This window comes from Lithobates pipiens, unplaced genomic scaffold, assembly GCF_037356315.1.
Source record: "Lithobates pipiens isolate NorthernLeopardFrog02 unplaced genomic scaffold, aLitPip1_a1.2 Scaffold_22, whole genome shotgun sequence".
Classification (NCBI taxonomy): domain Eukaryota; kingdom Metazoa; phylum Chordata; class Amphibia; order Anura; family Ranidae; genus Lithobates; species Lithobates pipiens.
In genome coordinates, this window is record NW_027507784.1 from 193,873,181 (window position 1) to 193,901,102 (window position 27,922).

General features: G+C 42.5%; 1 protein-coding gene across 1 annotated transcript in view; it reads left to right on the forward strand.

The window, feature by feature from the left end:
* The window catches only part of LOC143924453 (forkhead box protein K1-like), a 117,017-nt gene that overhangs the window by 16,096 nt on the left and 72,999 nt on the right, over window positions 1-27,922 (forward strand). Inside the window, exons 2-3 of the mRNA XM_077448778.1 lie at window positions 9,539-9,727; window positions 13,313-13,469. Of these exons, the coding sequence (XP_077304904.1) occupies window positions 9,539-9,727; window positions 13,313-13,469 (346 nt within the window). The remainder of the gene's footprint in view (window positions 1-9,538; window positions 9,728-13,312; window positions 13,470-27,922) is intronic.

The window sequence follows — 27,922 nt, forward strand, 5'->3', positions numbered from 1 at the left end:
GGGGCATCTAACTGTGATAGACAGATCACCTGTCCAATCTGGAAGGGTAATCTGTCTATCATAATTCCCCGGACAAGGGTGAGGGGCTGTTGAAATTAAAGCTGTGATGTTCCCGTCGCTCTACTGAACCAGACGGCAGAGGCGGCTCTCCTGCGTTATAGATCTCCCATGATGGGCGGCACCAGGGGCGGGGCGATGCTCTGCCCCCGCCCAGGCCCCGCCCCATTTTTGGCTCCATTATCGGCCGTTTTTTTACCTTTCGGCAAATTGCCGAAAAGGGCATTTTCGGCCGATATGTCTCGGCGGCCGAAATTTCGGTGCATCCCTACTATAAATCAATAATCGCTTATTGCAATTTTTTTTTTTTTTTTTACCAAAAATATGTAGAAGAATACATATCTGCCTAAACTGAGGGAAAAAAAATGTTTTTTTTAATATATTTTTGGGGGATATTTATTATAGCAAAATGTAAAAAAATAATGCATTTTTTTTCAAAATTTACGCTTTTTTGTTTATAGCGCAAAATATAAATCGCAGGGGTGATCAAATACCACCAAAAGAAAGCTATATTTGTGGGGGAAAAAAGGACGCCAATTTTGTTTGGGAGCCACGTCACACGTGCAATTGTCAGTTAAAGTGACGCAGTGCCAAATCGCAAAAAGTGGTCTGGTCTTAAGCCAGCAAAATGGTCCGGTCTGCAAGTGGTTAAAGACATAAAAAAATAAACAAAGATATTTCAGATATAAAACGTGAAAGTCCAAAAGCGAACCTGATAGACTAGATCTGAGGGGACTTTTTTTATTTAATATTTCAGATTTTTTTTTACATTTAAGAAAAAAATTTATCTTGGTTTTTAGACCACATGCACAAGAAATTACAAATCTGCCAAGAAACTAATTTTAAGTTTTTAAAGCTACACTAATGTCCAAAAGAAGCGTTTACTTCAGGGCCACTCCATGCGTGCAGCCCGATGTGGGGCTTTAAAACATGTTGAGGTATCGCATTCATTTGAAAAGCTTTCCAGCACACCACAACTGGCCAATTGGACCTGCAGTAGTGCATTACTGTGCGTTGTGGTGTGTTGCAGTGCAGACATGTTGAATTGACCTTTCCTCCCCAAATGTGATCCTGTGCTGCCCCGTCTCCTTCCCTCCCTACCCCATCATAGGAACAGACAATATTATTTTATCGATTTTCTTTTACAGTGTACTTTATTTATGCTGCAAAGCAGCACTTCTGCATTTCTCGTTTGTCTAGGAAAAACTTTCTCCCCACCCCCTGCAGATGTGCTGCAAGCTTGAGTCCTGTGTGAGCTCTGTGACACATCTGCGCATGTGTAGGTTTCCCCAGCCATCCGAACATACATGGGGTTTCTCAAGCATGCGCAAAGACTGCTACCGGGGGGATGTCTGAAACCTTCCCTGTCTTTGTGCATGCGTGGAACATCTCCTGAATGTGCGCAGAAAGTGCCAGTAGGCTCTACCACTACCCAAAGGCTGTGTGGAGTCTGTACGCAGCAGTGCTAAAGTTATATCAAAATAAATAATTGTGTGATGTACCAGGCTAACATGTATTATGACAATGCATGTTGGCTGAGCCAAAATTAGTCTCTAATATGGCAGTTAGCCTAATCTTTCTGAAGTCTCTGACTAGTTCCATTCTTTTGGGCTATCCATTTGTTATTGTTTGGTAATTTATTTTTATAATCAAACTTAATAATGTTTCTTTGAAATATCAGAGAAAGTGGTTAGATATAAAATGAATGAACAGTGTTTTTATGTATTTTCCTCCAATCATGTTCCAGCATAGCAACCTGTGTGCGTGCGCGTGTGTGTGCGTGCGCGTGTGTGTGTGTGCGCGCGTGCGTGCGCGTGTGTGCGCGTGTGTGTGTGTGCGCATGTGTGTGTGTGTGTGTGTGTGGCGCGTGTGTGTGTGTGTGCCGCGCACACACACACACACACGCGGTGTGTGTGTGTGTGTGTGTGTGTGTGTGTGTGTGTGTGTGTGTGTGTGTGTGTGTGTGTGTGTGTGTGTGTGTGTGTGTGTTGCGGCGCGGCCGGTCCGACAGAAGCCAGCTGAGCATGTTAGAAAACCAGCAGTAAACAGACTTCTGATGAGCCATTGGCTGAGAGCGTTGACTGGAGTGTTCTGGCGGCAAGGTAATCCCCCTGTCAGAACGCAAAAGAACAGCAGGGGAGACTACTGTACTAATGTTGGGTCGGTTAGTACAGCGGCTCTGACTGGAGTGGAGCTGCACAATTAATCATTAAAAGATTGCGATCTTGATTCGACCCTCCCACACAATCTTAATTCAGTATTTCTATGATTCATGTAAAAAGGAAGGTATGGGAAGTGCCCTTATTAACCACTTCCCGCCTGCCATATAGCAGAATAATGGCCGGAAAGTGGTCATGTTATCCTGACTGGGCATCATATGATGTCCAGCAGGATAAGCCGAATTGTGGCGATTGATGTTGTGGTGTCTCAGTCTGACACCCCGTATCTCGGATCTTGGTAAAGAGCCTATGATGTAAGCTCTTTACCATGTGAAGCTGTGTCCAATCACAGCTCATCGCATGGTAACCAGGAAGTGCCATTTATCGCTGACAGGTGCGAGTAGAGGAAAGCCGATCGGCTGCTCTCCTGACGGGGGTCTGCGCTGATAATCAGCGCATTATTATCAGTGCAGACCCATCGAGGATGCCCACTGGAGACCACCAGGTATGCCTGCTAGAGCCCACCAGTGATGCCAACCAGTGCACATTAGGGATGGCACTCTGTGCCCATCAGTGCTGCCTGCCTGTGCCTCCTGACCAGTGCTGCTTATCAGTGCCACCTATAAGTGCCACCCCATCAGTGCCAATCAGTACCGTCTCATCAGTACAGCCTCATCGGTGAAGGAGCAAACTTACTTATTTAAAAAAAAAAAATTTCTTTCATTTTCTGACTTTTTTTATTTTTATTTTTTTTATTTGTAGCGCAAAAAAGGAAAAGCAGTGATCAAATACCACCAAAAGAAAGCTGTATTTGTGGGGGGAAAAAAATGATAGAAATTTTGTTTGGGAACAGTATTGCATGACCATGCAAATGTCATTCAAAATTCAACAGCTCTGAAATTGAACTGGGCAGGAAGGGGGTGAATGTGCCCTGTATTGAAGTTAAACACAGTGATGTATAAAAAAAATTGCACTCACATTTATTTGAAGAGTTAAAACCATGTATATCCTAATGGAAAAAACTTGCAGGGTGACAGCTAGGTCTCTTTTCCTGAGAGGGGTTGCCCGTCTGGCCCAAAAGACAGAGGGGTGGTGCTTGCCCTGAAACGCAAAGCCACGCCCCCACACCAACAGTATGTTCACTACCAGACAGGAAACCCCTATCAAGCAGCTGCCACAGTCTGAATCTAGAGACCCAGCCACGACCCTGCCGATGTATATTAGAATATACATGGTTTTAACGCTTCAAATATACAGCCCTGTATTTACTCATTAAATTATAGCGGCGCTTCCCATACCTTCCTGTTTACGTAGATTTCGAGGTCTTCCAATCCTTTTTTGAGACAGCTGCAGCCAGAATTTTGGTGCTCATTTACTGACCCTAATATAACTTAAAGAGGAAGTAAACCCTGATGGGTTTACTTCCTCTTTCATTCCCTGCAAAGGCAAAGCATAATGGACTACTATGCATCGCATAGTAGCCCATTATGTGTCACTTACCTGACACAGGAGCCAGCGAAGTTGCTGCTGTCCCCTGTAGTCCGCCGCATCCATCTTGCTGGTGGCGTCTCGCAGCTCCGCCGCTGTCATTCGGCGAAGCCGCGATGACGTCGCGCATGCGCATGGGAGTCGACACGCGCGGCAGCTCCATTCTTGGAAATGCCGCGCTCAGTGCGCCTGCGCGCCGCTGTCTACGGCGCATGCGCCGTAGACAGCGGTGCCCGTTTTCGGGCAAATATCTCCTAAACCATATAGGTTTAGGAGATATTGCTTGGACCTACAGGTAAGCCTTAATTTAGGCTTACCTGTAGGTCAAAGTGGTTTGTAAGGGTTTACAACCACTTTAAAGCGAAGTTACACCCAAAAGTGGAACTTCTGCTTTAAAAACTTTTAACCCCCTGACAGGTCCCAGAAGATTGCTCGGCCATTCAGGATGTGCACGAAACTCGCGCATGTGCAGTGCGCACCCGGCTGTGAAGCCGCAAGATGTCACAGCCAGATGCCCACACAAGTGATGCAGGGGATAGAACCGAGGTCTGGGGGCGGCCGCATCGCTGGACTGCTGAGTGTGTTAAAGATCAACAGCTACAGTTTTTGTAGCTGCTGACTTTTAATAAACACAGAAACTGCTGGAACTCTTTGATGGTAAGTATTTTTTTTCTTTACACATTACATTATGAAAAAAGAGTGGTGTGTACCAGACTTAGTCATTGTAAAGTCTTTTTTTTTTTTTTTTTTTTTTTTTTCCCCCTCTATAAAAATAATCATGTTATACTTGCCTGCTCTGTTGCAGTGGTTTTGCACAGAGCAGCCCAGATATTCTTCTTTTTTGGGTCCCCCTTCTGTGATCCTGGCCCCTCCCTCCAGTTCAGTGCCCCCACAGCAAGTAGCACCTGAGATGAGTTACAGCTCCCTGTGTCCACTCAGAGACACAGAGCCCCGACTCGCCCCCTCTCTCACCTGAGTGGCTAGCGGACTTTGACAGCAGCATGAGCCAATGGCACCGCCGCTGTGTCTTAGCCAATTTAGGAAGGAGAATCTCAGTTGGCTGAGTCACTCGTGGACATCGCTGGGCAGAGAGGGACCTCAGGTAAGGGGCTGAGGGGGGCTGCTGCACACCGAAGGCTTTTTATCTTAATGCATAGAATTGATGAAGAAATTTGTTTATTATTTATTTTGTTTTATAGCAGAAAGTAAAAAAAAAAAAAAAAAAAAAAAAAATATATATATATATATATATATATATATATATATATATATATATATATATATATATATATATATATATATATATATATATATATATATATATATATATATATATATATATATATATATATATATTATACATTTTTTTTTTTTTTTTATTGTTCGTCTTTTTTTTGTTCATAGCGCAAAAAATAAAAACCGCAGAGGTGATCAAATACCACCAAAATAAAGCTCTAATTGTGGGGGAAGAAAATACTTTTTTTGGGTACAGCGTTGCATGGCAGCACTGCATTGCTTTAATGGACAATTGTGCAAACACATATAAATGGCTAATAGAGGACAGCTGTAATGCAGCTGTGGCCCTAGAGGCTGCATGTGTGGGATCCTTATGAGTCATTAAAAAAAAATCAGGTTTATAGAGGTCCAACCGCACCACTTTCTCTGCCACCGGCGATGAAAGCAGTCCTGAATGCCCGGTAGATGGCTTGAGCAGAAAGACCCACTCCTTCACTGAGTGGTCAAAGACTGCTGACTTCTTCATTCTCGATCCTCAGTGAGCAGAGAGCCTGTGACTATCAGGAGCACCTGGCTCAGTCTCTCAGCAACATGCTGCTCAGGCATCTGGGAGGAGTGCAGCTCACAGGAGTGCAGAACAAAGTGTGATCCAGTGACCCATAGAGCTTTGGCCCTACTACTCTAACTAAAGTATTACATGCTGTATTTAGTATGTCGTCAAATGTCAATTTTCCATTATTGGTGGAAGCTTATTGTAGGATGAGATTTGAATTGCTTTGCAAAACACTTTAAAACCCCTCAACAAACATCTCTTCAAAACAATCCCACAATTATTGGTGGCCAACGGCACTTCAAAAAACTACAATCCCGCAATCATTGGTTGTCCATGGCATTTTGAAACCCAGAACCCTTTTCGCCAGTATTGGTGGACGTTGGCATTTTTAATAATGCGCCCCCCTAACAGCCCCTTTGGGCTGTTCAAACTGCATGTCTCTTCCCGCTTTTAGCGACGCTTAATAGTGGCTACTCTGGGGTTCAAACTGTGCAAATAGGCATTGTGCCCAGCGGCCTGTTCAAAATTCTGCATAACCTTATTTCCTATTATCATGTATTGCCCCCTTTAGCATCAATGATGACTTGCAGTTTCTTGTGGTTGCTGTGAATTGTCTAATGTGATAAAACTGCCAATTTCCCTTTTACAAACTTCCTGTATGTTTTTAGATCTACACAAAGTGGCTCAGTGATGTTGAGGCCAGGAGATTGTGATGGTACTCCAAAATCTTTTCTTCTGCTGTAGCTCCTGAAAGGACGATTTAGATTTATGTTCCAGGTTATTTTAAAAATCATGAGCAGATTAATGCAGATTTTGTACCAGTAATTTATAAACTAGTGTAGTTCATTTTGACAAAAGTCCCCTGTCACATGCCTTCTAGAAATGTTATTTTCACGAGATGTGTATTTTTCTACTATATTTTTTTATTTCACATTTCGGTGCATCTTTCCATTCAGAATCAGCACTTGCTGATGTGTGGGCAAGCATGGACTAACCTGGAGCAGTATTGATTTATTTTGCTACATGACGAAGTGCTTCCCCATGTTGTGTAAACTTAGATTTTCCAAAGTCTCTGAAATCTAATTGTTTATGCAGTACTAACTCAGATGATACTTTTTAGAGGTGTTGCTCAAATGTTTTTAAATGACATATTTAGATTGATATTTTCTAGTAGACCAAATATTCTATCTACCGAAGCTTCTCTTTTTGGTTCAGTAGCTGCATGTTTACCACTTGCAGACCTCCCAATGCACATATATGGGAGCGGACGCTGTGTGCACCCACCTCCCCACCTGTGCTGTGATTCAGTACATCACAAGCCAATTGGCAGGTCCCAGCTAATGATTTATTGCCAGGACCTGCTGATCCGCCAAAGCGAATCACAGTACCGGGGGATTTGATTTAAATCGCTAGTAAAAAGGCTTGATTTAAATAGTTTTTAAAGAGCAACTGTCATCTCTGTACCACAGTGCCTGTTAAACTGTTGACTCACCAACAGTCCCATTCACTTTAATGGGGCGGCTGGTGATGCGGCAGTGACACAACAAGGTGTGGGATGTGGTGACAGCAGGTGAGTGGATGCCCGCTAACGAGCGCTGCCATGATGGATCTGAAATGACAGGTGCTCTTTATATGTAAGGACTTATTCTTGCTGGTAGTTAGGAAACCTTTATTTTGTTTGTAAAGATTCTATTTAGAATAATAAGCTGTCAGGTTGGTAAAACCACTATATCGGAAACGGATCATTCATACAGTTTGTAGTGTACATAGATTTGCAAAACCATGGGATAAAGGAATATTCCTGAACTTTGTTTTATCTCATGGTTACTATGAAGTTGTGTGAATGCATCAATGCAGTGCATGTTATCTCAGCTTGTGGAGCTTGGATTAAAGGGGTTGTATGGGTTCATTTGTTGTTCGTTTTGCACAAAGTAGCCCCAATCCTCCTGTTTTGGGGTTCCTCAGCGGCTGTCTCGGCTCCTCCTCGCAATAGCTAACCCCCCCTCTGGGAAGCTCTATCCCGAGGGGGTAAGATAGACACAGTGTGTATGACTCGGTCCCAGCCCCCGGACATTGGATATGATTGACAGCAGCATGAGCCAATGGCTGAACTGCTATCAATCTATCCCATCTATCCAATCAACGGCCAGACTCCGCGGAGAAGAGGATGCTGGGCGGTGCGCACAGCAGGTGAATGGGCTCGGGTAAGTAAATGGGGGGGGCCAGAGGGGGCCGTCATTGCCAGGTGTTTTTTCACCTTAATGCATAGGATGCATTAAGGTGAAAAAACATGAACCTTTACAACCCCTTTTAATTGAATGAGTTTACCAAAAATGTAAATATTGCAGAATTGACAGCCTCATGCTACATAACTAAGCTCTATTTCATGCTGAATAATTATTACTGTATCTTAAATAGAAAACTATCTTTAGCTCAAATAAAAAAAAAAAATCTGATTTTATTTATTTTTATTCTTTCTGCACAGTATATGTGTACAGTACTCTCCCTGCTAAAAATCAGCCACATATAAAAGCAGCACACATTCCACGTTTTCAGCGTACGGTTAACCCTTTCATTGCCCCTAGATAAAAGAAATATGGACTTCTTCTTTTCTTTTTTCTCCAGAATCATACTTGCCTCAGTGGATGCAGCATCGGTCCCCCGCTGGCTCTAACACTGAGGACCAAGCATGAAACACGGGTGATCCCCTTGGTTCTCAAGACTCCCTGAGCAGAGAGCTGCTGACTGTCACTACTGTGGGCACTGAGTGGGAGCACTGATTTGTGGCACTGGCAGGCGGCACTTGTGGGCACATATGAGGCAGCTTCGCCTCTTCCTCTTTGAGATCAACGTCCCTTCAAACAGAAGCCGGTGATCGGCTTTTTTTTTCTTCTCATGCTGTCAGCGTGAGAAGAAGAAAAACTATCATCGATCCTCTGTTTACATCACGTGATCAGCTGGGTTCGGCCTCTTACTCGGATCTGTAATCACCCGAGTTTGACTCGGGTGATCACAATGTATGCCATGCACCCCCTTCAGGCCAGCTTTGAAAGGAGAGGACGTCAATAGACGTACTCCCGGCAAAGCAAATACACGCTGTAGCCGTCATTCAGCAAAGGAGGGAGATGCTTGGGACAAACACTCTAACTGTGGTACAGGTGGCTTTATTATTCCTCCTTTGACCCTCTCCTTAACGGGATATCTGCAAAGGTGGCATGACTACCTGGGTCTAGCTGTATAACACAAGTTACTTCCTCCTGAGGTCGACCGGTGAAGTCAGGCTAGAGTTTGGGATGCCGGATTCTGTGATTATACCTTGTACATAGTGTCTGTATTCCTCCTCTCCCCCCCCCTCCCCATTTCTCTCCTCCTCCTCCCCCCCCCTTCCCCCTTTTACACCCCCCACAACTGATTGTTCTTTTGTGCATTACTACCCATGATCCCAAGTGACATGGATATCAATGTGTGTTATTGAGAACTGTTATATACAAAAGTATGCAATGTTTTGTACACATTGTGGTATTTATTTACCACTACCTTCCTCCCCCCCCCCCCTTTTTTTTTTTTTTTTGTTCAATGTTTTATTTTTTATTTATGTAACCCCATTGCTTTATTTGAAAAAAAAAAAAAAATCAATAAAACATATTCAACCTTTAAAGCCTGGTACACACAGGCTGAATATAGTCCAACATAAGCAGGCCGAACATCCAATTTCTGTAGAACTGGCATGCCATAAAATCATCTGTTGATCAGTATCCAATCAGTGCTCACAGCCCATGGTTGCGGGCGCTGGCCAGTGTGTTTTTGGTAGGGGGGACAGTCCCCCTGTCCAAACACAATAGCTTAGTGGGAAGTTGCATTGCATATTTAGTACAGAGCCCTCCCTTGCAAGCTCCTCAACTCATTGTGTGTACCAGGCTTAAGTCTGGTGATCCGGGACAAGCCTTTAAAACAGGGCACTGGAAATTGGTGATACTTGAAAGTGCTACCTTGCTGCCTGTTAGAAGATCATGAAGATATTTGACTATTCATTTTTTTTTTACAGGTGCACATTCCGGTTCCCAAGCACGGTTATAAAGATAAGATTTACCATTCTTTACCAGGAAAAACAGGAGCGCTCTACCTTGCCACTCTCTCCTATATATCATCAAATTTCACCCTTAAAAATACATATCCCCGAGCCAGATGTGCCAAGCTTTATCAGTCCTTTACCATCACCTACAGGAACGATCAGGTAAGGGGAACCTGTTTATGCTGCTTACTTCACACCTGTTGCATTTGTTTCTGTGGTTGGAAATTTGTTACATCTGTGAGTCTTTCAATGGAAGGGTCGATGTCTGAGAACTTGGGAGAAGTGGAATTAATTTCCCGATGTGTTAAATATCTTGATAGGAAAGTAAATCTTGTCACACAATATTCTCTCCCAGTTCCCAGTCAAAGTGGTTGCAAGTGAAACCACTCATTGTCATTGTGTCTCTCATGAGCTTTAATATTTGGAATGATTGTCAAATTATGGCAGAAATTGTTTTGTGCAACCAACTCTGAAAACAGAATAAAGTATTCACTGTGCTTGTGAGTCAACCACACATTAGCTGAGTGCAGTAGACCCATAGGGGTTCCCTGTGTGATAGAACGCATTTGCCTTAATTGTCACTTTGTCAGACAACTGGCTTTCCTTAAAGCAGGGGTCTCAAACTGGCGGCCCTCCAGCTGTTGCAAAACTACAAGTCCCATCATACCTCTGCCTGTTGGAGTCATGCTTGTAACTGTCAGCCTTGCAATGCCTCATGGGACTTGTAGTTTTGCAACAGCTGGAGGGCCGCCAGTTTGAGACCCCTGCCTTAAAGGTTCTATCTGTATGTGTATCGTATGCATTGTCAACACAAGTCATAATTGTAATTGAATGGTTTTAAAAATTACCTTTCATTTTCAGTCTGCAGCTCTATAATGTTCTGTAAAATGCAATATGGTAACCTGGAGGTGTGCAAAACACCCTCCAGAAACCTCTTGTCCTGCTTGTGTGATTGGCTCACTGATTTTCCCAGAAGTCTGCACTATAATACAAGTCAGACTTCAGGCATCCCAACAACAATTTTTTTTGGGTGAGATACTCCTAATAGGAAATCACATCTAAAGGGATGGATGCAGGCCCACCAGCTTTCCTCATTCCTGCCCTGCAGGTGCATCAGCTGACTAATTATGAAACCACTCCCATTAGATTCACGTTCCCACACTGACACAGACAAACACACAGGGATTTCTTCAGAATAACAAAGTTTGTTAAAATCCTTGTACATAATCACTCAGAGGGGTATGTTTTTTTTTCTCAACAAAAGTGGAGTTACTCCTTTAGGGGGCAATAGAGCAAAGGAGGAAAATTACTGGTTTGCATCATTTTGTCAGATATTTGTTCTAATAGAGTGTTCAGGGCAAAATGAAAAGTTCTGTTAACCACTTCAATACACTTTCACCCCCTTCCTGCCCAGGCCAATTTTCATCTTTTCAGCGCTGTCGCACTTCGAATGGCAATTGTGCGGTCATACAACACTGTACCCAAGTTAAATTTTTATAATATGTTTGACACCAAGCTTTCTTTTCGTAGTATTTAATCACCACTGGGTTTTTTTATTTTTTGCTAATGCCCGCCTGCTAGCCTCCCTGCACAGACCGACGTACACCTACGGCGGGTTGCGCAGAAGAGCCGACCTGCCGCAGTATAATGACAGTGGCTGGTCGGCAAGAGGGTAATGCATTCTCTGCATTAAGATGAAAAAAATCTGTGTGCAGTTCTGTCCCCCAACCCAACCCCCCCTCATACTTACCTGAGACCTGTCTTGATTCAGTGCTGTGCTGAAGAGCAGCGACTCTCTCCCTCCTCATAGGTTCATAGACCGCAGCAGGAGCCATTGGCTGAGCCATGCCCTGTGTGGCAATGGACTCGGAAGCGAGCCAGCAGGAGTGCCACCATAGCACGTGGCTTGCTATGGGGGCACTTGGCGGGGGAGAGGAGCAGGAGCTCCAGGGAGGAGACCTGAGAAGAGGAGGATTGGGTAGGCTCTGTGCAAAACAAAGTAAGATGACGTGTTATGTAAAAAAAAAAAAAAAAAAAAAAATTTGGTCTACAATCCATTTATGTTGACTGACAATAGCTTCTACATCTTGTATCCTGCCACTATAATGTTTAGCAATATGAGGACATGGGGGAGGATGGGGTGGGATGGGATTGTAATTTACCACTATATATACACCCACATGCGTGGCGGGAGGAAATGAACAGCTTAGAGTACTGAACCTAATCATGCTCAGTAGATGTGGCAGTGGCTGTTCTACATAATCTCAGGTTGCAGTAGGGTCCCAGACAAGGCGGGAGGAACAGCAAACGGCAAGACCAACCAGTTTTTTTGCAATCTACAGAAAACAAATGCTCTAGTGGATGAATGAGTGTAAACACAATAGGGTTGATTTACTATTACTGGAGAGTGCAAAATTTGGTGTAGTTGTGCATAGAAATCAATCGGCTTCCACGTTTTATTGTCAAAGACTAATTGCACAGATGCACCAGATTTTGTGCACTCAAGTTTTGGTAAAACAACCCCAATGTAATGTAGCATGTATTGATATTTTGTGATGATTTGGGTTTAATGGCCCTACAAAGCAGAACTTCATCCAAAAAGATAAATTCCGCTTTTCGTCCTCCTCCTTTCTCATATTTGGAATGTCTGTCTTTTTTCTTCAGGGCGGGGGGGAGGGGGGGTTGCGAGTTCTTGATTTTTACAGGTAGGGAGTCACAGCCGGCTGCCCACAATTAAGATGTTGGCACCTGGACCTGAGGACTGGCAAAGAACTTGGTCGGGTGGGGACATCGCTGGATCCTGGGACGGGTAAGTGTGTATTTGTAGCTGCTGGCTTTTACATTTTTGTTTACTGGGTGAAGATCCTCTTTAAGTTATCATATGTTGTGTTTGTGACAAGTTTGTACACACTACTTCTTCCTAAAGGGGACTATGTTGTGACTTCATATTTATTTTCTTATGATCACTACAGAAAAATATTTTTTTTCGTGGAATATTACAGATTTTCTGTCTGTTTTACAGCTTTATTGTAGAACTGGCTAGAAGAACAGGATAGATAAAATCACAAAGATTAAGTGACTGAGGAGAGATGCACTCCTCCCTCTTTACTAAAAGAGATGGGACTGGCTATAGTTGGCTATGTACAGGCTGCTAACAAGTATAACTTGTAGGGTGCTGGGCTTTCTTATCAGAAAGTCCTTTTTTCTTTGCAAACCAAGTGTCCTGAATGTGTTTTGTTTTGTATAATTAGTTGTATAAAAACTAAATTTATAAACTTTTATGGTCTGTTCACACATATGGTGACTGTTTTTTCCATGCTGGAAGAACACCAATCACTGCTAGGGCACAATTTTTTTTTTTTTTTGTGTCTTCACACTGCAAACCAGCCCAGAGATGTGGTGCAGTGAAGTGCAATAAAAAAGACATGCTGAATCTTATCACAGTGCACAAGTAGGCACCACATGTCACCCACAGCAATGCAACACTTCAAATAAAGTTGACAACAAAAGGAACTGCGTGAAGCATTACAACGAACATCTCACCGCAGTTCTCTGCAGCCAAAACTGATAGCTGCCCACACACTAAACTGCTCCAGCGCAGTGCGAACTGGCCCTTAAACATACAGAAATAAAGAAAAAAAAGTTGTAGCTTACTTTTTATGTTTTATATGAAATGTAATGGGAAAGATTTTAGTTTTGGTTATTTGCAATCTTTTGTTTGGCTTAATCTGGTTTCTCCACTTCTAGTGTTCCCAACTCTTGTCCTGCCAGCCCACGGGGCGCTGGATCTTCAGGATTGCACTTCATTCATAATATTGCGTCAGAACTTAAGCTGGCCGCAGAGTGTGCAGCCAAAGCTGCCTCAGAACAGCACACGGAGACATCCGGAGGAGAATGTCCCAAGGTACACCAAACTAACTTTACAGCTTTTACTCATAGGTAGATATGTCTTAATGCATAGTGTTTACAATGGGTTTGATTATATAGTCATAGTGACAAATTAAAGTGAAATCAAACTTCTCACTATACTGTAATAAAGTGGGTAATACCTAACAAAAATTTGTTTTAGCAATTAGCATAGTATTGTGGCTAGTATGCCATCAACATAACTGCACCTCATTCCGTCTTCTCCCCCTCCATTGTCAAGAAAAGACAACTTCCACTGTTTCTGGCCAATGCAGTTGTGCTGCAGATGACAAACAACGGACTCTTGTAATATAAGCCTCCTTTTCTTCATGATCAGTAAATGTTTGTACAGTGGATATAAAAAAATACCCCTTTTTAACTTTCAAAAGTTTATGGTAAAGCAGAATTTTAACAAAAACATATGGGCCTCGCAGTGCCAAGTATGACAATACAAGATACATATGTATGTAATTCAAGGGGATGGACCTTCAATACTTATAGCAATCCAGCAATCACATTATGTAAGGAATCACCCCTTTTTAAAATAAATCACATTTTGTTGCTTGCAGTCTGAAATGAAGGCGGACACAGTTTTTTTTTTATCCAGCTGCATTTACTAGTGCAACTTATAACTGTTTGTGGACTGCAGTCTTCAAGTCATTCCACAGATTTTCAATGGGGTTTAAGTCTGGACTCTGACTAGGCCATGCAAGGACATTCACCTTTTTCTCCTTCCGCCACCTTTTTCCATGTGGGCTCAATTTAATTTTAGTTTCATCTGACCAACTTAAACTCGCCTTGATCTATCTAATACAGCTTGCCATCTAAATAACACCATTGATATAGTAAAGCATTGAGATGGTAATATCCTGTTATGGGGGTGTTTCTCTGTAACAGGGACTGGAGCACTTGTGAGGATAGAAGAAGAATGGATCTGGCAAAATAACATCAAATTCTTGAGGAAAATCTGCTGCTCTCTGCCAGAAAGTTGTTAATGGAAAGAAGGTTAAACTTCCAAAATGACAATGACCCAAAGCAGACAGCAAAAATTACCACACAGTGGTTGAAGGAAAAAAAGTTGATTTGTCCTTGTATGGCCTAGTCAGAACCCAGACTAAACCCCATTGATAATCTGGCAATACAATGACTTGAAGCCTACAGTCCAAAAATGGTCACCATCAAATTTAACTGAACTTGAGCAGCTCTGCAAAGAAGAGTGGGCAAATATTGCAAAATCTATCAATTAGTATAGACACATCCCAACAGACTAAAGGCTGTAATTTAAAGCAAAAGGTGGTCCAACAAAATACTGACATAAGGGGAGGGGTGATTCTTTTTCTAACTATGAGATTCTGTTTTTGAATTTTCTTAGTGTTTTTTTCCTGACATGTTGGTGTTCTATATTTCACTTGGATGTTATAAGTTGCACTAGTAAATACAGCTGGATAAAACACAAAAAAACTTAATTTCAGGCTGCAAAGCAACAAAATGATTATTTTTTATACTCACTGTATTGACATTTATTCTCGGGAGTTCAGAGGTGGATGGTGGGGTGGATTCCTGTGTGTATTCACTCTTCTTCTTTTTTTTTTTTTTTTTCCCTGGAAATTTTTTTTTATTTTGTTTTGTTACATTAGGTACTGGGAAGGTAAAATGCAGTGTATATAATAGTATTATGTTTAAAAAAAAAAAAAAAAAAGTACAATTTTTGCTTCACGTATAAAACAAAAAAGTTGCGCCAAAGAAATAATAAAAATGAATCTGTCAATTTCCAGCAGCAGTGTGTATGTGAACTAACTAGCAGACGCCGCTCTATTGCGGCGAGGGTCGGTTCCCCGTGCTAGTTTTTTTTTTTTTGGTGGACCTGGTTTCTGCCCAGAAAACGAGCACAGGGGTTCGAGCCTCAACGCAATAGAGCGGGGTCCAATGGAGCCTGGCCAGATTACCCTTTGACTAAATCACGTGCTGATTACTCCGGGTGACAGGCACCAATCCTTGTGAGTGCATCCCATGAGTTTTATATTGCATCTTTTTAATACATCACAGTTTTACACTATGGGTGCCCCCCCCCCCCTTTCTGTCATTTATTTTTTATTTTTTCACCTGTCAATGGAGGATCATTCTAAGTACAGCTGACCTTGGACTATACCATCTAGGGGTCTTTTCCCAATAGCAATAGGTGGTCAGCGCCTAGAGGTGAGTGTACATCCATGTGGGGCACCTCTGTCTGAACACTGAGCATTGGCGCACCAATTATTTAGGCTTCATGTACACCGCTGCGGGTAAACAAGCGTTTTAAGAGCAGTTCAGCATTTTTTTTTCCGCTGACCCTGAACTCTTCTCTGTTATCTTATCAGTACATGTGCACAGGGTCGTTTATAGTCATTTTTAGGCAGTTGAGTTTAGTAGCATTTTTTGGAAAAGGAAAAAAAATGCGTTCAGGACGAATGTTCAGAGGCATTTGAAACGCCAAATGCCTGTAACAGCTTGTAAAACGTCCTTTGTACATTAAGCCTTATTCGGTAAATAAATTAAACTTATTTTTTAAAACAAATGGAATAACAAGGATTGTATGTTAAGAATATTTCACCTATATGCTGTACATGGGAACAGGTCACCCCCATTTTCCCTCATAATAAGCTTCCTGCCAATATGCATTTTCAGTTATTGACAGTGCTGATCTAGAAGCATATATTGCTCATTTTACTGGGAGTAGGAAAAAAAAATAATATATACTGTCCAGACTGTAGTTATCCTATGATGGCGGAGAACATTACAGGCGGATTTCCGGTTACAAACAAGATGGGATCTGTAGGTTTAAGTTGAATCTGTAAGTCCGAACTGGTACATTTAAGTGTAGCTCCACCAAAAAAAAATATTTTCAAGCTTTTTAGATAGCATAGGGAAGGGTTAACCTCCCTGTAATTTGTTTTGCTGTCCGTGCCCCAGTTCAGAAGATTTCCCCTTACTTTCTGCCCCATGATAATTGGATTTTGAAAATTTTGGGTTGCTGTGGAAACAAGCCTTGGTGATAAAGCATCAGTGGAGGTACCTTTCCCATAATAACTCTTACAGGAGTGAATTTCCCTTCCTAAGGGTAGATTTCCTCTCGCTTCCTGTTTTCTCCCTCTGTTTGAATCATTGTAAGTCAGATGTTTGACTCTGTAGGAATCATTTGTAAGTCGGATATTTGTAACTAGGGGACCACCTGTAATAGGAATCATTTGAAGGTTAAAAAGATAAACGGATTAGTCAGATACATTTACCCACTTACCTGTCAATTTTGGCCTGGGGGGACAGAAACAAATCTATTGTATCTGTTAAATCAGGCTAGGGAGTATTAAAACAAGACCTTTCAGATGAGTCCAAATCGATAAGGGAATAGGTGAAATGTATTCCATACACTGCAGTGGCGAGACACAGCACACAGAGACCCAGTTCATGTGAACTGAGAGTGTCTATTTTTGAGCTGTCTTTTGGGTCCTTATCAGCAGTTAGATATTTTTGTTAATATTTTATTATCTTTTCATTTAGAAATTACACTTTGCTACAATGTAAAGTAGTAAGTGTACAGCTTGCATAAAAGTGTAAATTTGCTTTCCCCTCAAAATAGCTCAATACACAATGTCCCAATTGGGCCCATAGTGTCAATATTTTGTGCAGCCACCATTATTTTCCAGCACTGCTTTAATAACCCTCTTGGGCATGGAGTTCATCAGAGCTTCACAGGTTGCCACTGGAGTTCTTTTCCATTCCTCCATGATGACATCATGGAGCTGGTGGATGTTGGAGACCTTGCGCTCCTCCACCTTCCATTTGAAGATACCCCACAGATGCTCAATGGGGTTTAGGTCTGGAGACATGCTTGGGCACTCCATCATCTTTACCCTCAGCTTCTGTAGCAAGGCTGTGGTCTTGGAGGTGTTTGCGGTCGTTATGTTGGAATACTGCCCTGTGGCTCAGTCTCCGAAGGGAGGGGATCATGCTCTGCTTCAGTATGTCACAGTACATGTTGGCATTCATGGTTCCCTCAATGAACTGTAGCTCCCCAGTGCCGACAGCACTTGTGCAGCCCCAGACCATGACAATCCCACCACCATGCTCGACTGTAGGCAAGACATACTTGTCTTTGTACTCCTCACCTGGTTGCCACCACACACGCTTGACACTATCTGAACCAAATAAGTTTATCTTGGTCTCATCAGACCACAGGACATGGTCCAGCAATCAATGACCTTAGTCCGCTTGTCTTCAGCAATCTGTTTGCGGGCTTTCTTGTGCATCATCTTTAGAAGAGGCTTCCTTCTGGGATGACAGCTATGCAGACCATTTGGTGCAGTGTGCGGCGTATGGTCTGAGGACTGACAGGCTTACTCCGACCCCTTAAACCACTGCAGCAAGGCTGGCAGCACTCATACGTTTATTTCCCAAAGACAACCTCTGGATATGACGCTGAGCATGTGCACTCAACTTCTATGGTCGACCATGACAGGACCTGTTCTGAGTGGAACCTGTCCTGTTAAACCACTGTATGTTCTTGGCCACCTTGCTGCAGCTCAGTTACACGGTCTTGGTAATCTCCTTATAGCCTATGTCATCTTTATGTAGAGCAACATATCCCTTTTTTTTTTTTTTTGTTTTTTGTTTTTTTTCCAAATCCTCAGGGTTCTTTGCCATGAGGTGCCATGTTGAACTTCCAGTGAGCAGTATGAGGGGGATAACGCCAAATTTAACACTCCTACTCCCCATTCACCTTCTACCTTGTAACACTAACGAGTCACATGACAGGCGGGAGGGAAAATGGCCAATTGGCCCAATTTGGACATTTTCACTTGGGGGTGTACTCACTTCTGTTGCCAGCGATTTAGACATTAATGGCTGTGTGAAGTTATTTTGAGGGGACAGCAAATTTACATGGTTATACAAGCTGCACACTTACTACTTTTACATTGTAGCAAAGTGTAGTTTCTTCAATGTTGTCACATGGAAAGATATAATAAATTTATTTACAAAAATTGTGAGATAGTGTGTGTGTGTGTGTGTGTGTGTATAATATATATTTCACAGTTGTGCTCATAAGTTTACATATCCTGGCAGAATTTTATGATTTCTTGGCCATTTTTCAGAGACTATGAATGAGAACACAAAATATTTTCTTTCACTCTTGGTAAGTGTTTGTTTGACTGAAGCCATTTTATTATGAATCAACTGTGTTTAGTCTTTTTAAATCTTAGGCTCCATGCACACTGAAGCTCAAAAAAGCTATTTCTGGACGCCAGATTGCTGGCAGAAAACGCTGGTTGAAAAACCTGCTTTTAACAGCGTTTTATACTAGCGTTAATGAGCGTTAATGAGCGTTTTACAGCGTTAGCGTTAATGGGCGTTTTTATAAAAATACACAGAGGACACTCCAAAAATCCCACAATGCATTGAAAAATAGAATGCCGAACACTAATGAACGAGCGTTAATGAGCGTTTGTCGTTTTTTGCCGCTGAAAAACGGCACTTTGAACGCGAATTTCTGGCGTTCAGAAAAAAGCCCATAAACTCCACTGCTCATTAAAGCTGAAAAAATGTCCATGTGTGCATGGACACATAGGCTAACATAGAGTGGAGTTTATGGGCTTTTACAAAAAACGCCCAAACGCCAATAAACTGCAGTTTATCAGCTTCAGTGTGCATGGAGCCTTAATCACAACAAACTACCCAAATGACCTTGATCAAAAGTTTACATACCCCAGTTCTTCATACTGTCTGTGAGATACTGTCTTTTGCCCCCTTTAATATCAATGACAGCTTGAAGTCTTTTGTGGCATTTGTGGATGAGGCTCTTTATCTTCTCAGATGGTAAACCTGCTCATTCCTCTTGGCAAAAGGCCTCCAGTTCCTGTAAATTCTTGGGCTGTCTTGCATGAACTGCATGCTTAAGATCCCAGAATGGCTCAATGATATTGAGGTCAGACTAAGATGGCCACTCCAGAACCTTTGATTTATTCTGCTGTAGCCAATGATGGGTTGACTTGACCTTGTGTTTTGGATCATTGTCATGTTGGAATGTCCAAGTACATCCTTTGCGCAGCTTCCTGGCTAATGATTGCAAATGTTCCTCCAGTTTTTTTTACCATCAATACCTTTTATAGCTCACACATCCCAAAAACACCAGCGATCCACCTCCGTGTTTCGCAGTAGAAATGGTGTACCTTTCATCATAGGTCTTGTTGACCCCTATCAAAATGTAGTGTTTACAGTTGTGGCCAAAAAGCTCAATTTTGGTCTCATCACTCCAAATGACTTTGTGGCAGAAGATTTGAGGTTTGTCTCTGTGCTGTTTGGCGTATTGTAAGTGGGATACTTTGTGGCATTTGTGTAGTAATGGCTTACTTCTGGCAACTCGACCATGCAGCCCATATTTCTTCAAGTGCCTCCTTATTGTTCATCTTGAAACAGCCACACCACATGTTTTCAGAGTCCTGTATTTCACCTGAAGTTATTTGTGGGTTTTTCTTTGCGTCCCGAACAATTTTCCTGGTAGTCATGGCTGAAATTTTAGTCTACATGACCATGACCATGCTTGGTTTCAACAGAACACCTCATTTTCCACTTCTTGATCCCCATTTAATTTATTCATAAACGACGTGGAGGATGGGTTAAAAAGTTCAATCTCTGTATTTGCAGACTATACTAAGCTAAGCAGGGCAATAACTTATCCGCAGGATGTGGAAACCTTGCAAGAAGATCTGAACAAATTAATGGGTTTGGCAATTACATGGCAAATGAGGTTTAATGTGGAAAAATGTAAAATAAAGCATTTGGGTGGCAAAAATATGAAGGCAATCAATACACTTAGGAACAGAACCTCTGGGGGAATCTAGGATGGAAAAGGAAGTGGGGGGTCTTTAGTAGCCAAGCTGCTGCTAGCAAAGCAAACAGAATATTGGCATGCATTAAAAAAGGGGATTAACTCCAGGGATAAACCGACAATTCTCCCACTCTACAAGACTCTAGTCTGGCTGCACCTGGAGTATGCTGTCCAGTTCTGGGCACCATTCCTCAGGAAGGAAAAGGGCAACAAAGCTAATAAAGGCTCTGGAGGATGAAGATGAAGTTATGAAGAAAGGTTGCGAGCACTGTACTTATGCTGTCTGGAGAAGGGACGCTTGAGAGGGGATATGATTTCAATTTACATATAGCGTATTGGTGACCCCACAATAGGGATAAAACTGCTCAATGACCAGGCCATTTTTTGCGATCCGACACTGTCATTTTAACTGACAATTGCATGGTCGTGCAACGCTGTACCCAAACAAAATTGACCTCCCCCAAATAGAGCTTTCTTGTAGTGGTATTTGATCATCTCCCTTTTTTTTTTTTGTTTTTTTTTTTTGAGCTATAATTTTTGTGCAATTTTGAAAAAAAAAAAAAAAAAACAATATTTCGTACTTTTGTGCTATAATAAATATCCCCCAATTAAAAAAATAATAATTTTTCTTCAGTTTAGGCCGATGTGTGGTGTTCTACATATTTTTTTGTAATAAAAATTGCAAAAAAGCATATATTGGTTTGCACAAAAGTTATAGCGTCTACAAAATAGAGGCTAGATTTATGTCATTTTTATTATTTATTTATTTTTACTAGTAATGGCAGAAATTCTAAATGCCTCTCACCCAGAAGGGAGTGATGGGCTCTTTTCTTGTCAAGTTTCAATCACATTGTCTCATTCTTACCCGGTACTAAGAATGTAAGGGCTGACTCCTTCCCACGACAATTTTCCTCCACTTCCAAGTTTGAGTCTGTTCCGGTTCCCGTGACGCCTCCTGATCGTATTGTGGCTACGGTTCGCACCAGTCTCACTTCTCCTTTGGGTGACAACTATCTTGTTGCTCAGGTCCATGCTCCTCCTGAGAAATCTTGTGACCGCTGCTTTGTCCCAGAGAGTCTTCGTACTGCCATGCTCCAGACTTGCCATTCTCTCAAGGCACCTGGCCACCCTGGGAAGAATCAACTCATTTGGGCCATTTCCCAATAATTCTGGTGGCCTAGTCTACGTGCTGATGTAACTGCCTTCATAGCTGCCTGTTCCATGTGTGCTCAGAGTAAGAATCCACAACACCTGCCAGTGGGCCTCCTACATCCCATACCCAATGGAGAGAGGCCCTGGACCCACCTGTCTATGGATTTCATTGTGGAGTTACCCAACTCCCAGGGTAATACAGTTATCCTTATTGTGGTTGACTGCTTCTCAAGATGTGTCATTGTATTCCACTTAAGTTGCCCACTTCTAAGGAACTGGCTTCCATTTTTGTTCGGTAGATCTTGCGCTTACATGGGCTACCCATGGTGATTGTCTCGGGCAGGAGTTGTCAGTTTGTGTGCCGGTTCTGGCGTGCACAGTTGGGAATTCAGCTTGCTTTTTCCTCTGCGTATCACCCTCAGTCTAATGGGGCTGCAGAATGAGCCAATCGGTCCTTGGAGCAATTCCTACGTTGCTGTATTTCTGACCATCATAACAACTGGTTAGACCTATTACCGTGGGCAGAGTTTGTTCACAACAGTGGCTTGAATTTGCCATGTTGCCTGACTTGTTTGTTCCGCAGAGTATTCCTGTGTTAGAGAAGCATCTCTGTGGTCTTTGTTCCACTTGGGCACAAGTCATGGAGGCTTTGCATCATGCTAATGATAGGTAAGGACTCTATGCTGAACGCAGATGCCTGCATGCACCTTCCTACCAGGTTGGGGACAGGGTCTGGCTGTCCTCTCACAATCTCAGACTTCGTGTTCCCCCACTGAAGTTTGCACCTCGGTTTATTGGAACTTTCTGTGTTCTTCGCAGGATTAACCCAGTGGCTTACGCTTTAGACCTTCCTTCTAATATGCCTATTTCGAATGTATTTCATGTCTCCTTGTTAAAACCTTTGGTCTGCAACCGCTTTACTTCCTCTGTGCCACGTCCTCACCCTGTACAAGTTGAGAACCATGAGGAGTATGAAGTACACTCCATTGTTGACTCCCATAGGTACCGTGGGCACATACAGTACCTGGTGCATTGGAAAGGGTGCGGTCCGGAGGAACGCTCTTGAGTCTCATCCTCAGACGTACATTCCCCTGTCCTCATCCGTGATTTTTAGAAACCTTTTCCCCTCAAGCCTGGTGGTCCCACAAGGTGGGGGGGTTGTTGAGGAGGGTGTACTGTCAGGGCTGGGCTCAGTCCTTCATTCTCTGTGCTGGCCACTCAGCTGTCGGCTAATTGCCAGCTCCCATCTCTCTCCACAGTTATTCAGCTGCTGTTGATATCCTGCCAACTTAAGCCGTCCAGTCGAGCTCGGCCTTCGCCAAGTTTTTCTTAGTTTGTCAGTAAATTTTGTAAATAAGTAATATTTCTCCTTCAGTGATGGGCGCTGATAGGCTGCACTGATGAGGAGGCACTAATATGCCGCACACTGATGGGGTGCATTGATGGGCAGCACTGATAGCCAACACTGACTGGCATCACTTGTGGGTACTGATTTCTGGCATTTGTGGACAAAGGTGGGAACTGATTGCTGGCAGTGGTGGGCACACATTTCTTGCACTGGTGGGCACTTGAGGTCGTGCTCTGTTCTAGCAACACGGCCCGGCTGCGATCACCACGCTGCACTCCCCCCAAAATGGTCGTTCTGTGAAGCCGTCATGATGTCCACCCACAACAAAAGCTGTGCCGCCCAGCTGTCATTTGGTAAACAAAGAAAAATGTATCATAACATCCTACCTTGGGGAGGTAGTAAATCACAGGTACCCGGGGAGCAGCTGGAACCAAAAAAGACTTCTCCTTTTAAGGCTGGATTCACACCTATGCAGTTTTAGTGCTTTTTGCGTTTTGCAGATTTGCACTACAGTCCATTTAACATGGTTTCCTATGGAACATGTTCTGTAGTTCAAATCTACAAAATGCAAAAAGCACTAAAAATGCATAGGTGTGAATCCAGCCTAAGTGAGTATCTTGTTCTGATAACCCTTATCCACCAAGGATATAAGTTCCTTCTTAAATTTGGTTGTGGGGTTACCAGCAAGAGGGACATAAGTATCCCAATCGAATATTAATCTGGACAATCTGGATTTATATGCCCCAGAGTCCAGATTCTGGACAAGACACTCACTAGGAAGTCCTTTTTTTTTTTTTTTTTTTTTTTTTTTTTTTTGGTTCCAGCTGTTCCCCGTGTAGGACTCTAAGGACTCTGTGCACCCCCTGGGAAGGCCGATTATAAGGGTTATGAATTTGGTTACTTCCCAGGTGGCAAAATATATTGATCGTTTCTTACAACCGCTGGTTACCAAGGCTCCATTGTTCTTGAGGGATTCAATGCAAGTGATCAATATTCCTAAGACGTGGAGTGGAAGGACAGTTATATCTTGGCTACAGCCGACATTTCGTCCCTATACACAATTATATGCCATCAGCACGGTCAAGAGGCTGTGAGACATTACCTTGAATCTGACAATCTGGTGGTATCCCAACAGGGATTTGTCTTATCGCTTCTTGACTTTGCTATGGGGTGGAACTACTTTTGGTTTGGGGGGGGGGGGGGTCATATTACTTACAGGATAGAGGGGTAGCCATGGGAGGCAAGTTTGCGCCCAGTATGGCCAACCTGTTTATGGCTAAGTGGGAGGAGGATGCCATCTATGCGAGACTTAGACCAGAGTTGATCCTCTGGAAAAGGTACATAGACGAAGTTCTCCTTATATGGAAGAAATGCATGCTGAATGAGTTTGTCTCTGATACCTTCAAATTTAATTTTTTTACTACTTCCTCTACCCAGCAATACGCCATCAAAACGATTTTGCGTAATGATAGGGTCTTGGGACCTCTTCTTCGAGAGCTACCTGCAGTTGTGTTTAGGGGGGCTCTGCCGCTCAAACCTCAAGTCGCTCCAAATGTAATAGATCCCCCCCCCCCCCCCCCCCCAACAGATATTTTTTCACAATATGTTTTTTTTTTCCCATTTAGGAAACCTACCATAATCAGAATCTAAAGGGGACTGTATTTTGGGATATAGAGAAGTACATTGGTAATTGGAGGGGAAGCCATATGACCAGAGGGGTTTCCAAATTAGAAACCCAATGTATTTATAGGGCTAAAACATATAGACCCCATGGTATGAATATCGAGTGGGATGTAAATGCATTTATCAGCAATGCATAATTAATGGTGTGTTTCAGTCCTCTGTTTGGGTTTATTTAGACATTTTGTGGAATAAGCGTCATGTGGTTTACATCCTTTTTTATAATCCATGTAGGTGCATGTTAATTATTATACTGTATAAATGTTAGTGCTTTAGTCAAATTTGTTATTAATGTAATTACAATATATTATTCCCTTTGACCACAAGATGGTGCTACGTTCGAGCATTGTATATATTTTTTAATATATATATTTTTTTAATTACTTTTAGTTTATTTCCCGTTACTAATTTAAGGAATTCTATTCAGTAGACTCTCTTTTTACGAATTCAACTATAGAATTTGTTTTTTTATTTTTGCTGTGAAACACAATTTCTAAAGACCCATTGCTGCTGTCTAATGACCGTGATTGTTTTCATGACTTCCGGTGATTGGAATTCAGCTTATTTGCGCCATTTATCTACCTTGTCCCGCATATATAAAGCATCAGAGCGTCTGTCAAGCCATGCCCTTGATGTCATCAATCTATGACGAAACAACGTAGGGAGGAGTTGGTGATGTGACGATGTTGTATGCTGGGATGCAGCCATATTTCTGGAGGAGACTGTTGGATGTTTTGACTTGGATTTATTTCCTGTGGACTTATATAAGTGCTGCACCTTACCTATATATTTAGGTGTTTTACTGTGTGTGTGTTGCTTTTACTCACTCTTCTCACGCTGGAACCGAAAAGGACTCCAGGAAAGAGACCATGATTTCCTGTGCCTAGGTTTTGTAAAGGCAGGCACATGCTGATCAGGTCAGGTCTGGTCAGTGCTGGATTGTATCACAGCACAGTCGGGCAGGCACGCATGCCCATGTCCGGGAGTGCGGATTGCATCCCAGCTATGTGATCCGCCGCAGCAGAGCCACCTTGCCGATGTGTATGTAAGTTATACAGTTGGCTAGCGGTTAAACAAATAGTTATGCAATGATACCCTTTCTGGTTTTCTTGTATGGAAAATGAAGGTGGTACGCATGGTGAGACTAGAGATGGGCTCTGGCATCGTCGGGATCCTAGTCTCAACTCACCTGCCTGATCCCGCCAGGAAGCCAACATTGCACACCGCAAGCACTGAGACATTTCCCGATCCGCAACTGCACAAACTAGGAAATGTCTCAATGTCTGTGATTAGCGGTGTGCAGTTCCGGTTTCCTGGTGGGATCGGGCACGTGGGTTGGGACTAGGATCCCGAACACGCTAGAGCCCATCTCTAATGGGACCCACAATGAGAGATTGACCAGACATGCGTGTTTAGAACCTACCCTGTTTGTTTTAAGCTCAGGTCAACAATTTATGGTGGGTTTGGTCCTGGGAGGGCACTGGAGTGATGATGGGACACAAACATTGTGTTTTTTTTTTTTTTTTTTCCACATAGCACAACACTTTTTCCTTTTGGCTAAGGTAAGAGGAGCACATTGTTTTCAATACTAATTGCACTTTAAGGGACGATCATCATATTTTGAGCACTATTTGTGTTTTGATTGCATTCTAATAATTGTTCACTATAGGGGATAGCGCAGCTATTTTAACATTTTTTGTCAGTTCCAAAATGTGCCACTTTTACCCCCCCCTGCAAGTTTATGGCATAATGTGCTAGTATGCATTGCAAACACATGATGCTAATATGATCACATCGCATGTGCAGGAGCCTCAGCTGCTGCACAGAGCTCTGTGTTGACGACACATATCTATTGTGCCCTCAATTCAGAGTGCAGTGTGCATGCAAAGCAATCAACAATAAATTTTACTTACAGGTCAGCTTTATTATAAAATTACCTGTAGGTAAAAGTTACAAAGAGGTGTTTACTACCACTTTAAGGCCAACTCCCTTTTGATGTACAGAGAGAAATGGCTCTAGTAGATTTTACAAAATCATGCATTCGAAAAGTGGCGCAGCCTGAGCCAAATTCAAGTTCTAGACAGGTACATGTTATTGGCACAGGAAATATTTAGTGCTCTCCGCTGGCATGTATGTATTTGATATAATAAAAAGGAAGAATTGCACTTGCATACAAGGCACTTCCATTAAGCGCCAGCAAAAAAGCGTTCCGTCACATAAAACCACGTGGAGTCGGCATGAGGAGACTGCCGCGGATGACATCAAGCTCTCTTGCACGCGCATTGTCCCAAGGAGCAGGATTTCGTAAGTGTATGAAGACGGTTGCATGACGTGCTTCCCTATAAGCTGATGATCATCTTCTAACTTCAGATTGTTCAATTAAGCTTTGACAATAAGGACATATATGGCGCAGCTTATTTGGGAATAAATATATGGAGCTGCATCAATAAACAACAATTAATTATTAAAACATGAATAGTGAGTCCACATTAGTTCATCATCCATTAGCAGTGGTTAATCAGCCATTAATACCTCGGTGACTCCACACAGAAACCAAAAAGTGCCCACCACTCGGGCATTTTTTGGTTTTTGTGTGGCGTCACGAGGTATTAATGGCTGATTAACCACTGCTAATGGATGATGAACTAATGTGGACTCATTATTCACGTTTTAATAATTGTTTATTGGCGCAGCTCCATATATGTCCTTTTTGTTATTGTGTGTGTATCCCACATTTGCGCTGCAGTCTATAGATTTATTTATCCACTTTTATTTATTTAATTAATTATTCTTTTTCCAGGTCTAGCGCAGTTTTTTCTTTTTTACACAAGCTTTGACAGTAAGCCCTTGTTCACACCAGTACGGCTTTGAAGCCACGCTACTTCAGCACACCTTCAAAGCTGACTATTAGTGCAATTTCATGTGCAGCTTGCTGACATCTGTGTGATTTAATTTAACAGATGTCCATTCAAGTCACACTGAAATCACAGATAATGTAAGAACCCCCCCCCCCCCCCCCATAGTATACAATTTCTTGGTTAATGGGAGAAGAAGCAATCCCTGGAGTTGACTCTGAAGGAAGAAGGGATCTCCCCTCGAAATGCCTTAGCCATTTGGAAGGTCCTCTGGTTTTCTGGATATGGTCTCGGCGACCTGGTTCCTTTGTGTCCATCATGGACTGATATGCTTTGATTACTGATTTGAGTATACTTCTTTTTATCTACTATTAAAGATACCACTTGGGTAGTGCGCAAGGCTGGTGCGCTCTCATTTTAGTTCTACAGTTACTTTATCCCTATGTAAGCATGGCACACACATTAATTTTTCCCTCCACTGTTTTCTCTGTAAGGGTAGTCTTCCTGTCAATACTTTTAGTCACAAGGTTCAAGCAGTCTGCAAAGCGCTTCAGCAA